At 42.2% G+C, this 16,905-nt stretch overlaps 1 protein-coding gene and 1 non-coding gene across 2 annotated transcripts; one reads left to right on the top strand and one right to left on the bottom strand.

Annotated features, from left to right (window-relative positions):
* Nucleotides 1-43: 43 nt before the first annotated feature.
* On the bottom strand, nucleotides 44-8,330 carry Tti2 (TELO2 interacting protein 2). Its single transcript, XM_051182231.1, has 7 exons — nucleotides 7,681-8,330; nucleotides 5,714-5,900; nucleotides 5,111-5,203; nucleotides 3,663-3,850; nucleotides 3,445-3,588; nucleotides 1,522-1,684; nucleotides 44-291 (listed from the first exon to the last, which is right to left on the bottom strand). The coding sequence occupies exons 1-7, from the start codon at nucleotides 8,313-8,315 to the stop codon at nucleotides 187-189; spliced, it is 1,515 nt and encodes a 504-aa protein (XP_051038188.1). The 5' UTR covers nucleotides 8,316-8,330; the 3' UTR covers nucleotides 44-186.
* Nucleotides 8,331-8,985: 655 nt separating this feature from the next.
* Nucleotides 8,986-9,091, top strand: LOC127220523 (small nucleolar RNA U13). The gene has a single exon (XR_007834389.1). It is a non-coding gene; the product is annotated as a small nucleolar RNA U13 (small nucleolar RNA).
* Nucleotides 9,092-16,905: the final 7,814 nt, after the last annotated feature.

Raw genomic sequence — 16,905 nt, 5'->3', positions numbered from 1 at the left:
CTCTGCCTGCTAAGTGCTGGGATTTAAGGTATGCCACCACCACCAGGCTTCAATTTCTTCTTTATTGTTCAGTTTCTCTCATAAGGATAAACTGAAGGAAACAAAGTTCCAACTTACAATCTTTAATATAAAAATAGATTTTTCCATAATTTTGTCCATAAGATCTGGGATAGGAAAAACGCCCATCTAAGTGTTATCACAGGGAGCAGCTGCAGAGCTCTGCTGCACTTTCCTGATGTAGCTCACCACTGTGCTGTCCTCACAGGATAGGACAATTTTAGACAGAAGACCCTGAAACATGAAAGCAAACAGTCATTAATTTTTATAAGACCTGTTTTCCTCAGTTTTTTCCCACATACTCAATAAGAGTGCATGGCACTAAGAGAAAGTGCCTCCATCAAAACAGGTGTTAGCTAAAAACTGTCCAGTGCTTGTAAGTAACCCACTGGCTCTCAAGAGCCTGCTTCATCCTAGACAAAACAACTCAAGCTGGACCAGAAAACTGTAGAAAGTAAAGGGCAGCAATGGAATGTTTTAATAAACTGAAAAAAATAACAAATCATACTTTAGCTGGACATATTTTGGGGCATGAATTTCTTCTCAGGTTCCTTTAATCTTTAGTAGATTTCTAACTGTGGTAAAGATGGAAATTCATCTTCTACTCATATGTAAATAAATACACATTAGACACCATAAACTACAGATGTGAGAATTTTGTGGAATATGAAACTAAAGGAGAATTCCCTACTGGTAAACTGAGTATTTGTGGACTGGGGTGAATAGCTCTGTGAGATAAGCACTGGGCCCTGAGTTCAGTCCCATGTTTAAATCATGCTTGTCAGGAGTGAGAACACACACCCATAATTGAGTATGAGGAGACAAGCAATTCCTCAGGGACGACTTGCCCACTAGCCAGCCAAGCCTGCTTGCAGAGTTCCCCATCAGATCCTATCTAAAAGGAAAAGTAGAGATGGTGCTTAAGGAATGACACCCTCTGTCACCTTTACATGTACATGCACACATGACACAAACATCTCAGAGCTGTCCCTCCCGCCATGGGAACATTGTGATATTTCAGTTATAGTATTACTCCTTGGCAGCTTACAACCTCATTTCATTGAGCTTTTTTGGTACTGGTTTTAATTTGGAGTCTAGAACAGAACTTTAATGTATCTACCTCACTAACATAGAAGGTGTCTTGTCAATCTCAGAACTTAATTTTTATGAAATCTTGGTGGCTTAGCTAGTTCGTTCTTGTCCTAAATGCCAATAACATCTGATCCTCTTTTTTTCTCAATGGTTTTGAATAGTATTAAAAGAGTTTGGCCCTAGCACCAAAAATAAATAGGGTAAGGTATTGAACACAGTCCAAGACCCAGAGAGTACAGAGGTAGGGGGCTACCACCCTTCATGCTCATGTCTAAATTTGGCTGCGCATACATACAGTAAATTACAATTAATTACTGGAGTTACCTAGGAACCAAGAGGCCAACTGAAATTGACTTGCAGAGTCTGCCTTACCTTCACCTGCCCGTGAGAACAGTGGTCCAGGAGAACCAGGCAGTCTGTGGCTTCTTGGAGCAGGGTGCACTTAGTAGCCTCAGTTGTGAGGCTTGTGTCCCTTGCTACATCGCATATCAGTTTCAGGAGAGCCTTCAGCAAGACCACAACTCTGCAGGAAATTCTGGAATCAGGAAAAAAACCTTCATATTGCAAATTAAAAAAGTTAAACTTGGGTAAGACCTGGTCCAAACATGGGAAAACTGAAATCATTATTTTTTGCTATCAAAGGGCTGCAAACAGGACCAAAGACAGACTATAGATTGTTAGTTCCTTTCTACTATACCCAGACTGTGTACACACATTGACTTGTTCAAGAATACTTTATGCCAGTCAAGAAGCAGAGAGACATGTGGGTTCTGTGAATTTTTGAGCAGCCAGGGCTATAGTGAGGCTCTGTCTCAAACAAACCAACAGAAAACTCAACTTTGTTTCCTGCCAATGCTTGATCCTGTTCAGGGAAACTGCCCTATTATGGGCTGAGAATGAGATGGGCCAAGATCTCTCCTATATTCTTGACTCCAGATAAGACAGCCCAGTCATGTAACTTAATGCCTGAGACATTAAGAATAAGTGAGGTATGTGTTTATAATCCCAGCACTTTGGACACAGGAGAGTCTAGAACTTGGGCTTTACTACAGAGAAAAACCTTGCTTTAAAAGAGAAATAAGGATGACTGGTAATGCTTAAGTGTCAATATGAACTTGCAGTCATTGGCTACTTGCTTGCCTATTCTATTATTCTATTACTTTTCTCTAAGTCTTCATCCTTCTGATGAAATGAATACAACTAATGGTTTTATAACATTCTGGCTGTAAGTCATGCCACTAAGTTATAGCCTTTAACTTGGTAAGTTTTTTGTTGTTGTTGGTGGTGGTTTTTTGTTTTTCAAGGCAGGGTTTTTCTGTATTGCTTTGGAGCTTGTCCTGGAACTAGCTCTGTAGATGAGGCTGGCCTCAGAGATCTGCCTGCCTCTGCCTCCTGAGTGCTGGGACTAAAGGCATGCGCCACCAACGCCCAGCTTAACTTGGTAAATTTTACAAACTAAACTTTGATGAAAGGTGGAAAATAACATATACTGTGTGAAAATATATAAACAAACCATATTTCTGGATAGAACTGTGACTAGCAAAAGCATTTCTAACCTTTCATCTCAAACTGTTTAGTGTTTCCCTATAGCTTATGTTTCTCTGTAACCATTCACTCTAACACAACCTACTATGTTCAAACTTCCCATGCTTTGCCTCTACACAGAGACACACAAGCTCCTGCCCTGACCTCCCTACATTTCTTCACTCCCTTCTTGGAGTCTTTACCCTTTAAAGGCTCACTACAGAATCGGTTTGATTCAATTTCATTTATTCATCTACTCGTTCTCTATAAACTTATGTACTTAATAACAGGTACTAAGGACCCCAAATAAACTTTCTTCTAGAAATTGCCTTGTTCATAGTATCTTACCATAGCTATAGAAAAGTAAGACAATCTGCAACTTTCCTGACCATATGAATGTTTGTTGTTGTTGTTTTATGTGTTAGATTTTTTGTTTTGTTTTGTTTTTTTTGTCATTTTAAGAAAGGGTCTATTGTAGCCCAGGCTGGTCTGAAACTCATTATGTAGGTTAGAGTGGCCTCAAACCTACAGAGATCTGCCTGCCTTTGCCTCTTGAGTATTGGACTTAAAGGGCTGCGCCACAGTGCCCACCCTTAGAACTTCTAAGGAATAGAGTGATTTAATTGTGTCAGAATCTAGAACTACTGGCTGATGAAATAAGGTAAAAAGAGATTCAGATACATGTCCTGAATATTTTGTCTCGGCGAGTTCTGAGGTGAAAGTTAACCTAAGCATGCCCTTTTAGCACACCTGTCAGCTTGGATGCTATACCTGGGCCAAGTATACTGCATGACAAGTTTCAGGGTTTCCAGTATCTTCAACCTAGTTTCTTCTTCTGGTCCATCATAAACCTCCAGATAACCAATGATAACTCGCTCCAGCCTCTTCAAGTGCCAGACAGTTAGAATCCCCAACCTAAACAATAAGAGAAAATGAGATGCTAAGAAGTTGAACATGGTGTCTATGACCAGAGAAGCCCAGGCACTTACTTTTTCACAAAAGCTGGCAGGTTTCTGGCATAAGTTCTACGTAGGAGAAGGCGATGCTCGGGCTCCATGTGGGTGAGAATCAGTTGTAGGACATCGTGACATTGTGTAGTGGCTCGAGCTGCATCTCCCTTCCAGTGCCGAGCTTTCTCAAGGACAGGGAATAAATCTAGGAGACACAGGAGCACAGCCTAGAATAAATGAATAAAAAGAAAATGAATAAAAAGAAAGTTCATTTGCATCCACAGCATTTATGACTTTTCTAAGATCTTCATTAACCTACTGTCCCTGGGATATATAACAGAATTCTAAAAGATACCTGTAATTAATGTATGAGGTACATATTACTGCAAATTTTCAAGCTTCCTCTCCAGAAATGTTCTTTAGTAATCTGTGAATGGAAAAAATGGCTGAACTCAGGCCTTACTTAACCCAGGGCACTTATTTATCTGAAGTTGTGGTGTCTAGGGATTCCTTTTTAGCACTCTGGGAACCTCTGTCTTTCCTAGGTGTCTGATGATTTTAAAATCTCCTTTCTCCACCATGTTAATAAATTTTCAATTTGATAGCAAGTGGATTCTCAGTACTCAAAATATTACTGTAGCAAAAGCACAAAGCAGAAGCAAGGAGCTGCTGGACACTTTGTTATGCACCCACCACCCCAGCACTTAGTAGCCAGGGTCAGAGCACGTTCCAGGCCAGCCTGGGATAGAATCAGACCCTGTCACAAAAAACAAAAGGTTGAGGAAGAGGCTCAGAATAGAGCACCTTCCTTACATGTATGAGGACTAGGATTCAGTCCCAGCACAAAGGAAAACCAGATGTCTCTACTTACAACTTTCTATAGCTTGATTCTTCTGTCTTTACAGTGTTCTTCTCCCTCCTAAGAAACCACTCTTTACCATTCATAAACATCTATCCCGTCTCCTAAAGCCACCCTCAACCTTGCTAGTTGCCTACTGCTACTGGTTACACATTACAGCTCTTGTAATATAGCTATTGCTGTATTGTAAATTCAGAGATATATGTGTACAGTCATATATTTACATAAAAGCCTTCCAAAGGGTTTCAAGCCAGAAACACTCTGAGTCACTTATTCTTGAAGCCTAGCATCGAACACAGTAGCTATCAGTTAATGGCTGTTGGCTGAAAGAATGACATGAAGTTTCAAACACATGTGTTGACATGAAGCAGCACAGACTAGAACATATAACTTAATAAAACCAGACCCACCCACAGGTGGCTTATAGTTGACACTCATGAAGATAAAACCCTGCTGCCCTGATGCTCAGGAGAAGAGATGCCCTCTTAACACTGAGATGCTCTCAGTTAGGAAGCAGCTTTCAGGTGCCCTCATTTTCCCAGTGGAAAACAGCTCTAAACTGCTCCTACTAACATAACACCACCCTCTACTCATACCAGAACCCAGTTAGGAGTAGCTCTTACAATACCTGAATGAGATGGTGCTCTGGCATGTACAAGTGATTGAAAAGGGCATGGTATAAGACCTGGGCTCTGTTGTACTGTAGCAAATCAGCAGCTGGCTGCAAACACACAAGTTATCCAGTTAAAGGTTTCTCAAGAGAGGCAAAATGTGAATGATTTTAAATGAGACATGGGCATATGCAGACTCAGTAAATCATCCTCTTCAGTATACATTGTAAAACTTCACAATATAGAAGTCTCTTTTAGTAATACCCTGTACACTTTGGTATGATCACTTTTAGAGTTCTGATTTTTTTTAAACTTGAGAGCTACCTGTTAATTTCTATAAGCAAGTTTTGGTTTTGTCTTTGTTTTCATTTTTATAATGAAACATGACCTTGTCTCTTCTAAAATTACCATTTTATTTATTTTATTACCAATGAGGTACTATTTCTACCAGGTTGGAAGAGAAAGGTATATACATATGTACTGAGAGAGTGGTAAAATATATAAATAAGTGAATTAAATGACAACATGAAAAGAAAGCTATTTATAAAGACATAAACATAGAGTAAGAATATGCATAACTCAGTCTGCCCATCAGTAGAGGCTAGAGCTGGGCAGCTTACCACATTGATCACAATGTGATGGAGGCACTGCACACCCAGGACTTTATTCTCAGTCTGATAGTCATCTGAGATGAGCAAAGACGGAGGAAGAGTCTTCTCCAGGTGCTGGCTCAGCCAGGGTTGAGTGACTTGTTGCAGGGTCCACGAGAAAACATGTTTGACAGCAGGATTATTCTTCCAGGACTCCCTGCCAGGACACATGAAAACCACACTTAAGAGTGACACAGCTTCAGCAAAGAGAACTAGTGAAACTTAACAAGAGCTTCCTGTTTTGTCTTTAGCAGGTTTACACGTGTGTGTGTGTGTGTGTGTGTGTGTGTGTGTGTGTGTATGTATGTATTTCCTATACAACTATTGTTTCGTCAAATACATTTTATGATTGAATTGGGTTAATTTACATAGCTTACACTATATACACTTAGCAACTGCCCAAACTCTGGGTAATAAAAGCTTATTCAGTAAGTAGCAGCCATTCACAACTACAGCTATGTGAAAGTCCTGTGGGGTTAATGGTGGTCATGTGTGTTGGTGGATGATGTGGCATGTGACATGTGCTGGCAAGGGGAGAGGAGAGTAAAGGTGTCTCACACTATGTGTCCACCAACTTTTATAAAACAAGTGTGCACATCTTACTCAATCTCCTCAAAATAATAACCATATAATAGGTGTATTACCTTTACTTACAAATAATAAAACAAGATTCATGGAAGCTTCCTGACCTAGTCCTACAAAGAAACACTAAACTGGGCACTGTGTTGCACCTCTGTAACACAGAGGAAACATAGGAAAACACTGGGGAAACTGAGGCAGGGGGATCTCTCAAGGTTGAGGCCAACATAGTGAGTCTAAAACAGCCTATAATCATATCTTTAAAAAAAAAAAAAAAAAAGACTAGTTTCAAAGCCTTTTGGCTCCAAGTTTATTTTGTCTCATCATACTGGTGCCAGAAGACTGGGAATCTACTCAGATGGTGAGGTGCTTGCCTAACATGCACAATGTCCTGGGCCCAATCCACGACAACACCAGGCATGGTGAGGCATGCCTGGGGGGCACATGTGCAATCCCAGGACTTGGAGGAAGGATCAGAAATTCAGGGCCACCATCCTTGGCTACATGAAAACATGCCTGAAGGGTGATACACTGCTCAGTGGTCAAGAGTATTTGCTGCTCTTACAAAGGACCCAGCAACTCTGTCCGGTGGTTCACAGTTACATTTAAGCCCAGCTCCAGGGGATCAGACACCTCTGGCCTCCTCAGGCACCTGCACTCTCATGCAGACACACACACCTATACATAATTAAAAAATAACAAGATCCTAAAAAGAAAAACAAATTCTGCCTGGAACAGGTGTGATGGCACACACAGAAATTAGATGCAAACCAATCTCTCTTAGTTCCATGCTAACCTGACCTACATAACAGTTTCGGGATGGCCAAGGCTACACAGTCAGACCCTATCTTAAAAATAAACAAAATATAAATAAGCACAATTAAAACCTGCCTCAAAACAAAATACTAGAAGTAGCAAGTCAAAACCGACGGCAAGTATTTTAATCCCATCCATTTTATAATAAAGGGTTTTCATTATTTTATTACAACTATCACTCCCTTATATTATATATAACTTAATAACTAGAGTTATTAGAGTTAGAGGCCCCAGTATTTAAATTCAACCTAAAAGTCTGGCCCCTTTCCAAATGCTCATGGGTACTTAGCATAAGATAGTTGATTCCATATAGAAGGGGCAGGATTTCCAATTTCCATTGCTACTGTCAGAATTTCCAATTTCCCAAGGCAGTCAGTCATTCAGTGAAGAAAATGGAGCTTGAAGACTTCAGTTCTAATCTGGAGTTTGCCTTCTATCTAGTTACTTCATTTCTAGCAAGTCACAACCGTTCTGGGCCTTAAGAGATCTAATATGCCAGCATCTTTACCTGCCTGGTAAATGGTGAAAGGCGCAGTACTCACTTATTCAAATGGGGCTTAAGAAGCCCCAAGACCACAGCAAATCGCCCTGGATCGTCTTCATTCTCTCCGCACAGGAATCCTGACACGGAACTGCACCCACTAACTCGAAGCAGTGAGGACAGCACCTCGTCAGCCACGTACTGAGATCTGGGACTGGTCCACGGCTGCTTCAGCCTGTGTGTAGTGGCAAAAACATACGCGGGTCCTGCCAAGTGGCGGAGGCCCGTCTTCCAGGCGGCGGGGCACGCGGGAGAACTCTTGGCAGCTTCAACCTTCCCCAACAGCTTAACAAAGAGTAGCCCGACTTCGGTTGCTTTCCCGGCCACTTCGGAATGCCCGTCGCCTCCCTGTTCCTTCTCCTCGGCTGGGGCTGCGAGCTTCTCCAGGGCCTTCGCCACCTGTCCCAGGACCTCGGGCGTGCCCCGGGGCGACTCACCGCTCCTCGTCCCCTCAAACAACTCGTCACATTCGGCGGCTGCTAGCAGAGCAGCGAGGCCTTCCAGGACGCCTGACTCCTGGCGGCTCAGGCCGCGCAGGATCTCGGAGAAGGCTCGCTCGAGGGTCCCGGGAGAGCCCTGTGCGCGCGGGGCGGGGCCGTCCCGCCCGAGTTCGTCCTCAGCGCCGCCAGGCTTCATTGCTGACGGCGCCCGGCTGTGCCGGGCTCCCCGCGGGGACGGACGCCGACGCGCGGAGGCACGGGCGCCCCGGGGCCGGGACTCCCCCCAACCAGCAGAGCCGGAACCATAGACGGTGAAGGGGCGAGCTGTCGAGGCAAGGGCCGGCTGGGGCCGGGAAGCGGGTGTGAGAAGGGGCCTTGCTGCGGCGAGAGCTTCAAACTCCTAACACGCGGAGGAGTCAGTCTCTCTGGGGATTCAAAGGTAAACGACAGAGCCGTGACACGGACGAGGCGCCGGGCACCCACAGCTCAGCCTGTACAGCCGCTACTTCCGGCCCCCGGGTAACTGTGTGCCGTAAAATGCAGAGATAACTTCCGGCAGCGGAGCCGCAATGCTTCTTTTCACGACTCGCAGCCGAAAAGCAACGAACAGCCCGACGGAGAGGGAAAAAGTAAAAGGTGGAGCTATGAAGACTATATTTGCATAATTCAGCGTCCGCTCAGTAATTTTGCTTCTGATTTCATTTTCCGGGGCAGAAGCAGGAGAATGCTCACAAAATTGCAGCAGTAGTTTTGAAATGTATGAGATTTTTGTGTGTAAAAACTAAACAGAGTTGCACTGCGCTAGTCACCCTCTCTGATAAACTAGTAGGAGTGAGTTGATGCTTCCCTGCGCAGCCAGCCCAGCGATCCTTTTTTGGTTCATAAGCGTGATGATTGGGGGTTCACGCCTTTGCGTGACTTGTGCCGCCCATTTAAACCTTGTTACGACGTGGGCACATTACCCGTCTGACGTGAACTTAAAGGATCCACTAGTTGTGTCTTAAGCTGAACAGCTCAATTTTAGTTGCTTGCTTATACTGTGTTCGCTTATTACTCTCTTTTCCGTCTTGTTTAGAGTTGGTATGCTGGGACGGCTCATTTAAGAAAGTAGTATGTGTTATGTATGTATCTTATTGCTGGGACGGTTCATTTAAGAAAGTAGTATGTGTTATGTATGTATCTGCAGGCGTACATATTTTTTATCGAACAAGCCCTCTCTAAACAAACCAGGTAGTAAAATAAAGCTTGTTGTTTTTAATTATTATTTTATGTGTTATGAGTGTTTTGTCCACATGTGTACCCTTGTGTCCACTGAGCGTGCTTGGTCCTTATGAAATATCTAGTTTACTGAATTTTGAATTTCTGAGGGTTGTTACTTATGATATGCTTTTAACTGCTGAGTTAACTCTTCAGCTCCGTGACATACACTTCTTTTTTATTTTATTTTTTGACATACACTTCTTAGTAAACTATTTGCAATTACCCTTTCTGTGGTGCCTAACTGCTTCCCCGCCCCTCCCCCACACAGTTCTTTTTTGTTTGTTTGTTTTATTTTGTACTTTTTTCTATGTGACCTTTTGCAAACATGCAATAACTCAGATCTCTGTGTCTTAATGTCTGTATTATCTTTTAGATAATAGTCCTCACTTCTTAGGGGACTGTCGGGAGATTTTTTTTTTTTTTAAGTTTAATGTACATAAATGCTGAGGACATTATCTGATCAGCATAAAGGTCATACAAATGTTAGCGCCTACTCTTATGCCACAGCACTAGTATTAATTTACATTTCTTCTTCCAAGGAAATTTGGTCATTAGAATCCTAACTCAGGGTCTCATTTATTTGGCTTTCCCCGCTCTGACCAATTGGTGGCACTCCTGATCAATCACTGTTAAGCACATTCAAGGGAACCTTCCCACATAAAGGCCCACGGGCAGCAGCATGATGCTGGTTAATAAGAGGTTATTGTGTTCCTTCTGTGTGGGACGTTTCTTCTCCATACATGTGTCCCTTGTATTCAGTGGATTCAGGCATGCTCTTGAACTTAAGGAATGCTCTTTATTGTAGAGATCTCTTGCTGAGCTTCCTGAAGCCAGAGCTAGCCTTGCCTTTACTCCTAGTGCCTGGCACGATTTAGTTAGGCAACAAATGTATCCTAAACCCCCGTGTCCACACACAATGCAGCTGTATGCGGCTGCATCCACACAATACAGCTCAGTACCGATGCACTGAGGAAAAGAGAACCATCTTCATGCAATGCTGTGGAACTCCAGAGTATACAAATAGGTGAAAAGAGTAGAGGGGATTTTGTCTTGAAAAAAAAGGGGGGGGGGATAGAGAGCAAAATGCATTTCCTTGTATGAATGTACAAGACTCAATGTAGAAATTGAGTCTAAATAACAAACTAATAAAAATTATATTTAGGCTGTATTACCCTGTTTTGTGGCAATTTGACACAAGCTAGAGTCATTGGAGAGGAGCCTCAGTTGAGGAAATGCCTCCATGAGATCCAGCTGTAAGGCATTTTCTCAATTAGTGATCAATGGGAGACAGCCCAGTAAATTGTAGGTGGTGCCATCCCTGGGCTGGTGGCTCTGGTTCTGTAAGAAAGCAGACTGAGCAAGCCATGGGGAGCAAGGCAGTAAGCAGTACCCCTCCATGGCCTCTGCATCAGCTCCTGTCTCCACGATCCTGCCCATTTTGAGTCTGCCCTATTCCTTCAGTGATGAAGAGTGCTATGAAAGGGTAAAGCTGAATAAACCCTTTCCTCCCCAACTTTTTTTTTTTGTCATGATATTTCTTAACTGCAAAAGAAATCCTAACTAAGACAAGGGAATAGCAGAATGAAAGGAATAGAAATGAAGGCCAGACCTCTCTATACACCCTTCAGTAGTTTTGACTTTGGAATCATTTGAATGCCTTTCATAGTTATTTTCAACAGAAGATAAATCAGGTTTAGTGGCACATGACTATAATACCAGCATTTGGGAGGCTAAGACAGGAAGGTCCAAGATCCTTGAGTAAATAATAATGTAGCTCATTTGGGGACATGTTTGCCTGGCATGCACAAGACAATGGACTAGAACCCACAGCACCACATGAAACTGGGTATGCTGATGCATGCCTGTAATTCCAACACTCAGGAGGGGAAGGCAGCAGGATCAGAAATTCAAGGCCAGTCTGAGCTACAGGAAGCCCAGACTTAGAAAGAAGAGAAGGAAAAAAGGAAAAAAGAAAGAAGGAAGGAAAATGAAAGAAAAAAAAGAAAGGAAGGAAGAAAACTATAGTCATATTCACTAGAATGGCTCGAAACAAAAAGCACTGAAAATTTTTGGCAAGGCTTTTGGAAAACTGAGAAAGAATATGAAATGCCCACATGACAGTGAATGAAGCCATGAGAATGTTGTGGAACAGTCTGACAGTTTCCCTGGGAATTAAACAGACTTAACACAGAGATGAACAGGATTCAACAATTCTCTCCCTAGATATATAGCCAAGATAACTAAATTCTTGTAGTGATACAAAAACGTGGACAGGAGTGTTCACAGCTACAATCTCCTTAGGCAGTGAAATCAGTTCAACAGAAAACAATGGATAAATGCTATAGTTCACATTGCCCTAAGGCCCATATCAAAGGTTTCTGTCTCACCACCCAGGCCCATATCAAAGGCTTGTGTCCTGCATCCCACAGGATGTGGTCCTCTTGGGAGAGAGCTGAAACTGTAAGAGGCAAGCAGGCATGCATTGCTGTGACAAGCACTTGAGACTGCTCTTATAAAGAGGGAAAGGTTATGTTGGCTCATGGTTTCAGGTGTTCTCTGTTTTGGGTCTAGGGTAACACAGTAGATGGTGATGAGAGAAAACAGAAAAAAGCTGCTCCTCTTGTGGTATCTGGGAAGAAAGAGAGTGAGAGACAGACAGACAGGCACAAGCAGACAGAGGGAGAGAATGACTAGGGCCATATTTCCAGTGTCTCCTTTGAAGGCAGCCACTTATTGATCCAAACACTTTCTACCTGGCCTTTCTTCTAAAGGTCCTGCCACCTTGCAGTAGAGAACAAGTTAGAGAACAAGCTGTCAACACATGGGCCTTTGGGGTTTTAGTTCATATGCAATCAAACCTATGAGGTAAATGGTTGTGCTCTGGCATGAACATACTGGATGAGGCACCACAGGTCCAATGCAACCTGGCCAATAGCTCATATGCTAGAATTGGCAACAAACCTTTTTTTCTTCATAATTTGACTACACTAGCTGCTTTGTTATGATGACAAAAACTAACACAGTTTTATGAAGTGTGATAGATACATGCAAGGGGATTTTGCTTAGCCAAAGTTAAAGTTTTCGGTTTGTTCTGTTTTGTTTGTTGAGCGTTTTCAATGCTGGGGATTGAACCTGTGACCTTACCCATGCCAAACACATGCTGTATCACTGAGCTGTGCCCTCTGCTGTAAGTGAGATTCTGATGCATACTACAGTATGGATGAACCTTCAAGACATTATCCAAAGTAAAATAAGCCAGCAATAAAGGCACAGGTTATATAATTTTACTGGCATAAAATTCCCAGTGTACATGTATCAATAAAGTCACAACATAGACCTGTGATTCCTAGGAGATGGAAGGATGGTTGCAAATATTTACAGGGATTACTTTTAGGATGCTAAAAATATCCTGGATATGGCTAGTGGTAGTGACTTCCTAGTCTTGTAAACTTTTAGTGAGCTATATAGCCTAAAATGGAATATTGTGGTTTGCACATTAAATTTCAGTTAAATAGTGCTAAGGGCCAGCAAGATGTCTCCACAGATGTAGAACACACTGAGATCCATGGAAATGTGGGAAAAGAATCAAAACAACTATCAAATGCAAATTATTATATGTAAAGATATGGGCTCTGGACTGCAAGGACAAATAAGTAGCGTCTAGTTAATACAGCAAAAACCCAAGGACAAAGGGTAGGCTCTTCAATGTTGCATTTACACTAGCTGAATACCAGTCATGCTTGTTTGTTTGTTTGTTTGAACAAATGCTAAGTCAAGTAAACTTTCTAAATGATGCATGGACAATTCACAAGGTAATATGGGGCTGATGGGAGATGTTATTCTGTATATGTTTCTCATACTGATTAATGAATAAAGCACTGTTGGCCAATAGGAAGGGAAGATAGGAAGGACTAGGAGACAAGGAGGAAAGAGGAAGTAGTAAGGAGGAGTCAGGATGGAGAGCCTGGAGAGAACAGAACTGCCATTCCTCCACTCTCGGTAAGACCACGTGGAAATACATAGAAATGGGTTAATAATTAAGACAGAGCTAGCCGATAAGAAACTAGCACCTGGCCAATAGCATTGTATCAAATACAGAGTCTCTGTGCATTATTTGTGGCTGGCGCGGCGGCGGGACCAGACTCGGCGGCAGGCGGAAAAAAACGTACTCTTTACATGGGGCTTCACCTATATGACTGTGCTTTAAAAAAAAAAAAAAAACAGTGCCAGGCTTCTGTAGATTCATGCAAACATCAAAGGTGAAGCCTAGATTCACAGCACTCGTAGATGACCTTGAGGAGCAGAGAGGACAGTGCTGATGTAAGGGAAGGAGGGAAGGAAGGACTGAGAAGAAGAAGGAGACAACCAGGAAAAAGACAATTTCATGTTTTACAAGTCATATGTGTACTTATCTAAAATAGGTACCAAGTGCATTTATGTATAAAGGGATTACATTTTAGATATTTCCTCTGATGGGAAACAGAAGACTGTAGTCACTTGAAGGAAGCTCTTGACTAAACATGCAGGAAAACTTCTTAGCCATTCAGGGACTGTATCATGAACAGTTTGGGGCTGCAGTAGAACAAGCTTGTCAACTCAGCCCTTGAGAGTTTGATGAAAGAGGATCAGAAGTTCAAGGCCAACCTCTACTATATTCTATCACCAACCCTGTCTCTAAAATTAAAAATAAGAAACTCAAAGGAAGCAAGGCAGTAAGTTGCACCCTCCATGGCCTGTGCATCAGCTCCTGCCTCCAGGTTCCAGTCCTGCTTGAGTTCCTGTCCTGACTTCCTCCAGTGACGGACTATAATATGGGAGTATAAGTCAAATAAACCCTTTCTTCCCCACCCTCCCCCAAAATAAATTAAATTAAATTAAAAATAAGTTGGGTGGTGGTGGTGCCTGCCTTTGATCCCAGCACTTGGGAGGCAGAGGCAGAGGCAGAGGCAAAGGCAGACAGATCTCAGTGAGTTTGAAGCCAGCCTGATCTATAAAGCAAGTTCCAGGACAGCCAGCACTGTAACACAGAGAAACTCTGTTTCAACAAAAAACAAAGTAAGCCAGATGTCAGGAGGCAGAGGCAGGTGGATCTCTGTGAGTTCGAGGCCAACTTTGTCTATAGAGCTAGTTCCAGGTCAGGCTCCAAAGCAATACAAAGAAACCCTGTCTCAAACAAACAAACAAAAACCAAAGTAAATAAAAAATAATAAAGATAAAAATAATAAAATCCAAAACAAACACTAAAACTATTTTGGGGAAAATCATCTTCATAAGGAAAAACAAAATGAGAACAATCTAGTTTCTTCTTTTTACTGAGAATAACAACTATAGTGGTTGAAACAGGAAATTATTCCTGATTTGGCTGTCAAGGTCTCTGTGGCCCAAACATGGTTAATAACAGATTTTGAAATGCTAAGTCCTCCAGTCCCATTTGCTTTGAGTTGTCATTACTCACAGTTTTAGAAATTGTGTAACAGCATCCGCTATCAGCTTTGCTGTGGATGTCACCTGACACAGAGGTCATTATTGTGGCAATTTAATTTTTGCAGGAATTCAGTGGTAATTCACATAGACTAACACATGGACCCTTCACTTATGTCAACACTCCAATGGAGAGTGCTCATGCCAAATTCTCAATATATATATATCCTGTGAAGAGCATAAAATGTAAGCACCTATGGACTCCTTCACGGTCCTTCCTCTGGCTTTGTAATGTGTTTTGGGGACAGGGAAACCTATTGCTGAAGCTTCCCATAGCATTTGGCCCTAAATGAGCACAGGACTCTATATTAATTATGAAACTGTTGGCCAATGACTAGGGCTTCTTATTGGCTAGCTCTGTCTTAATTACTAACCCATTTCTATTAATCTATATATTTACACATGGTCTTATGTTACTGGAGAATGTGTGGTGCATCCTTTCTTCCCTGTCTTTACATGGAGACTGTCTTAGCGGGCTCCCTCTGCCTACCTTTCCCAGAATTCTCCTCCTCCTAGTCCCACTTTCTTTTCTGCCTCATTGGCCAGATAGTGTTTCTTTCATCAACCAATAGGAGAAACATATACACAGAAGGATATACCCCACCAGAAACTGAAGGCTGAGGCTTTCCGTCAGGACACAGATATTTTGAGAGGTTGATTTGTTACAAATTTCCACATCTTCTTTGCTTTGGTGGCTTTAATAGAACCAGCCCCTGATTGTTGCTTAATTTCATTACTTCATTAAGATTATGAAATGGGAATTTTCTAATTTTATTTCTTTTGGCATTCATTTAATGGGAACTATTCTTTAAGCAGGACTTTCCATCTGCAGCTAGTTATTTGATCCCCCTGAATACAGCTTGCACAGAGAAGGCAGGAAAAATGCTTGATTCTTTCCCTTTCTGTACCAATGTTTACAGTAATGAGTGTAGCACCCCAATGACCTTCAATCAACACCCAACATTTATTCACTGTTGTTTCTGCCTGTCTCATCTGGTCCTAGCAACTCTGAGGATGTGATGAGTTTTTCCCAAAAGTTATACTCAAGTTGCCCAGACTCTTGCCAACAGATGTCTTTTCATTCTGGCTACTATGTCCCTGTCATGTAATCTTGGAATGTTTCCCAGACTTTCAGAGATGGCAAGATTGCATCAGTCTTTCTCCAAAGAGCCCCAGTACTTTTTGAGAGGAACATTGTTTAAAAGCTACAGCTCAGCATGGAAATGCCGTTTCTACAAGAGTTCCAATGAAGTTCCCTCTTCACTTTGGCTTCACTAGTCTTTCTTGTGGATACCTCTAGGAAATACAGACTTGAGCATCAGAAACTAACTTGAGTTTAATTCCTTCCCTTCCCACATGCAACCAATCAAAAAATTTTATTGATCTTTACCTCTCAATTATACATGAATTTTCCTCCTCCTCCACCGTCTCTTCTCTTCCTCCTCCTCTTTTCCCTCCTTCTCCTCCTCTTTTTCTTATTCCAGTGCTATAGATGGAACCTAGGGCTTCATCATGCTCAACATTACTCTACCATTAAACTACGGTCCCAGCCCTCTCTTCCTGTCTCATGCCAAGCCTTCAAACTGACTTTTTTTCCCATTCATATCTGAAGTTTTTTTCTATTGAAAATTTAGACACTGGGGGCTGGAGAGATGGTTCGGAGGTTAAGAGCACTGGCTGCTTTTCCAGAGGTCCTGAGTTCAATTCCCAGCAACCACATGGTGGCTCTCAACTTTCTATAATGAGATCAGGTGCCCTCTTCTGACCCGCAGGGATACATGCAGGCAGAACACTATATACATAATAAATAAATACATTTTAAACTTTTTTTTCAAAAAAAATTCAGACTCTATCACTTCTCTGTTTAAGTCTCATTGCCATAACTGAAACTCCTTAATATGGCTGCCAGGCCCTATGTGGTCTTCCTGTCTTCCTATGACCTCATCTTGTACCTTTCTTCTCCCTGTCTTGCTATGCCCCAGGTACACGGAGTTTTTTCTTCACTCTAAGTTCTGTTGTGTCTCTGAGTTCTTCTATCTGCCCTT

The sequence above is a fragment of the Phodopus roborovskii genome, unplaced genomic scaffold (assembly GCF_943737965.1).
Source record: "Phodopus roborovskii unplaced genomic scaffold, PHOROB, whole genome shotgun sequence".
NCBI classification, from domain to species: domain Eukaryota; kingdom Metazoa; phylum Chordata; class Mammalia; order Rodentia; family Cricetidae; genus Phodopus; species Phodopus roborovskii.
The sequence above is the reverse complement of the archived record's forward strand: the minus strand, read 5'-3'. Positions and strand labels throughout refer to the sequence as shown.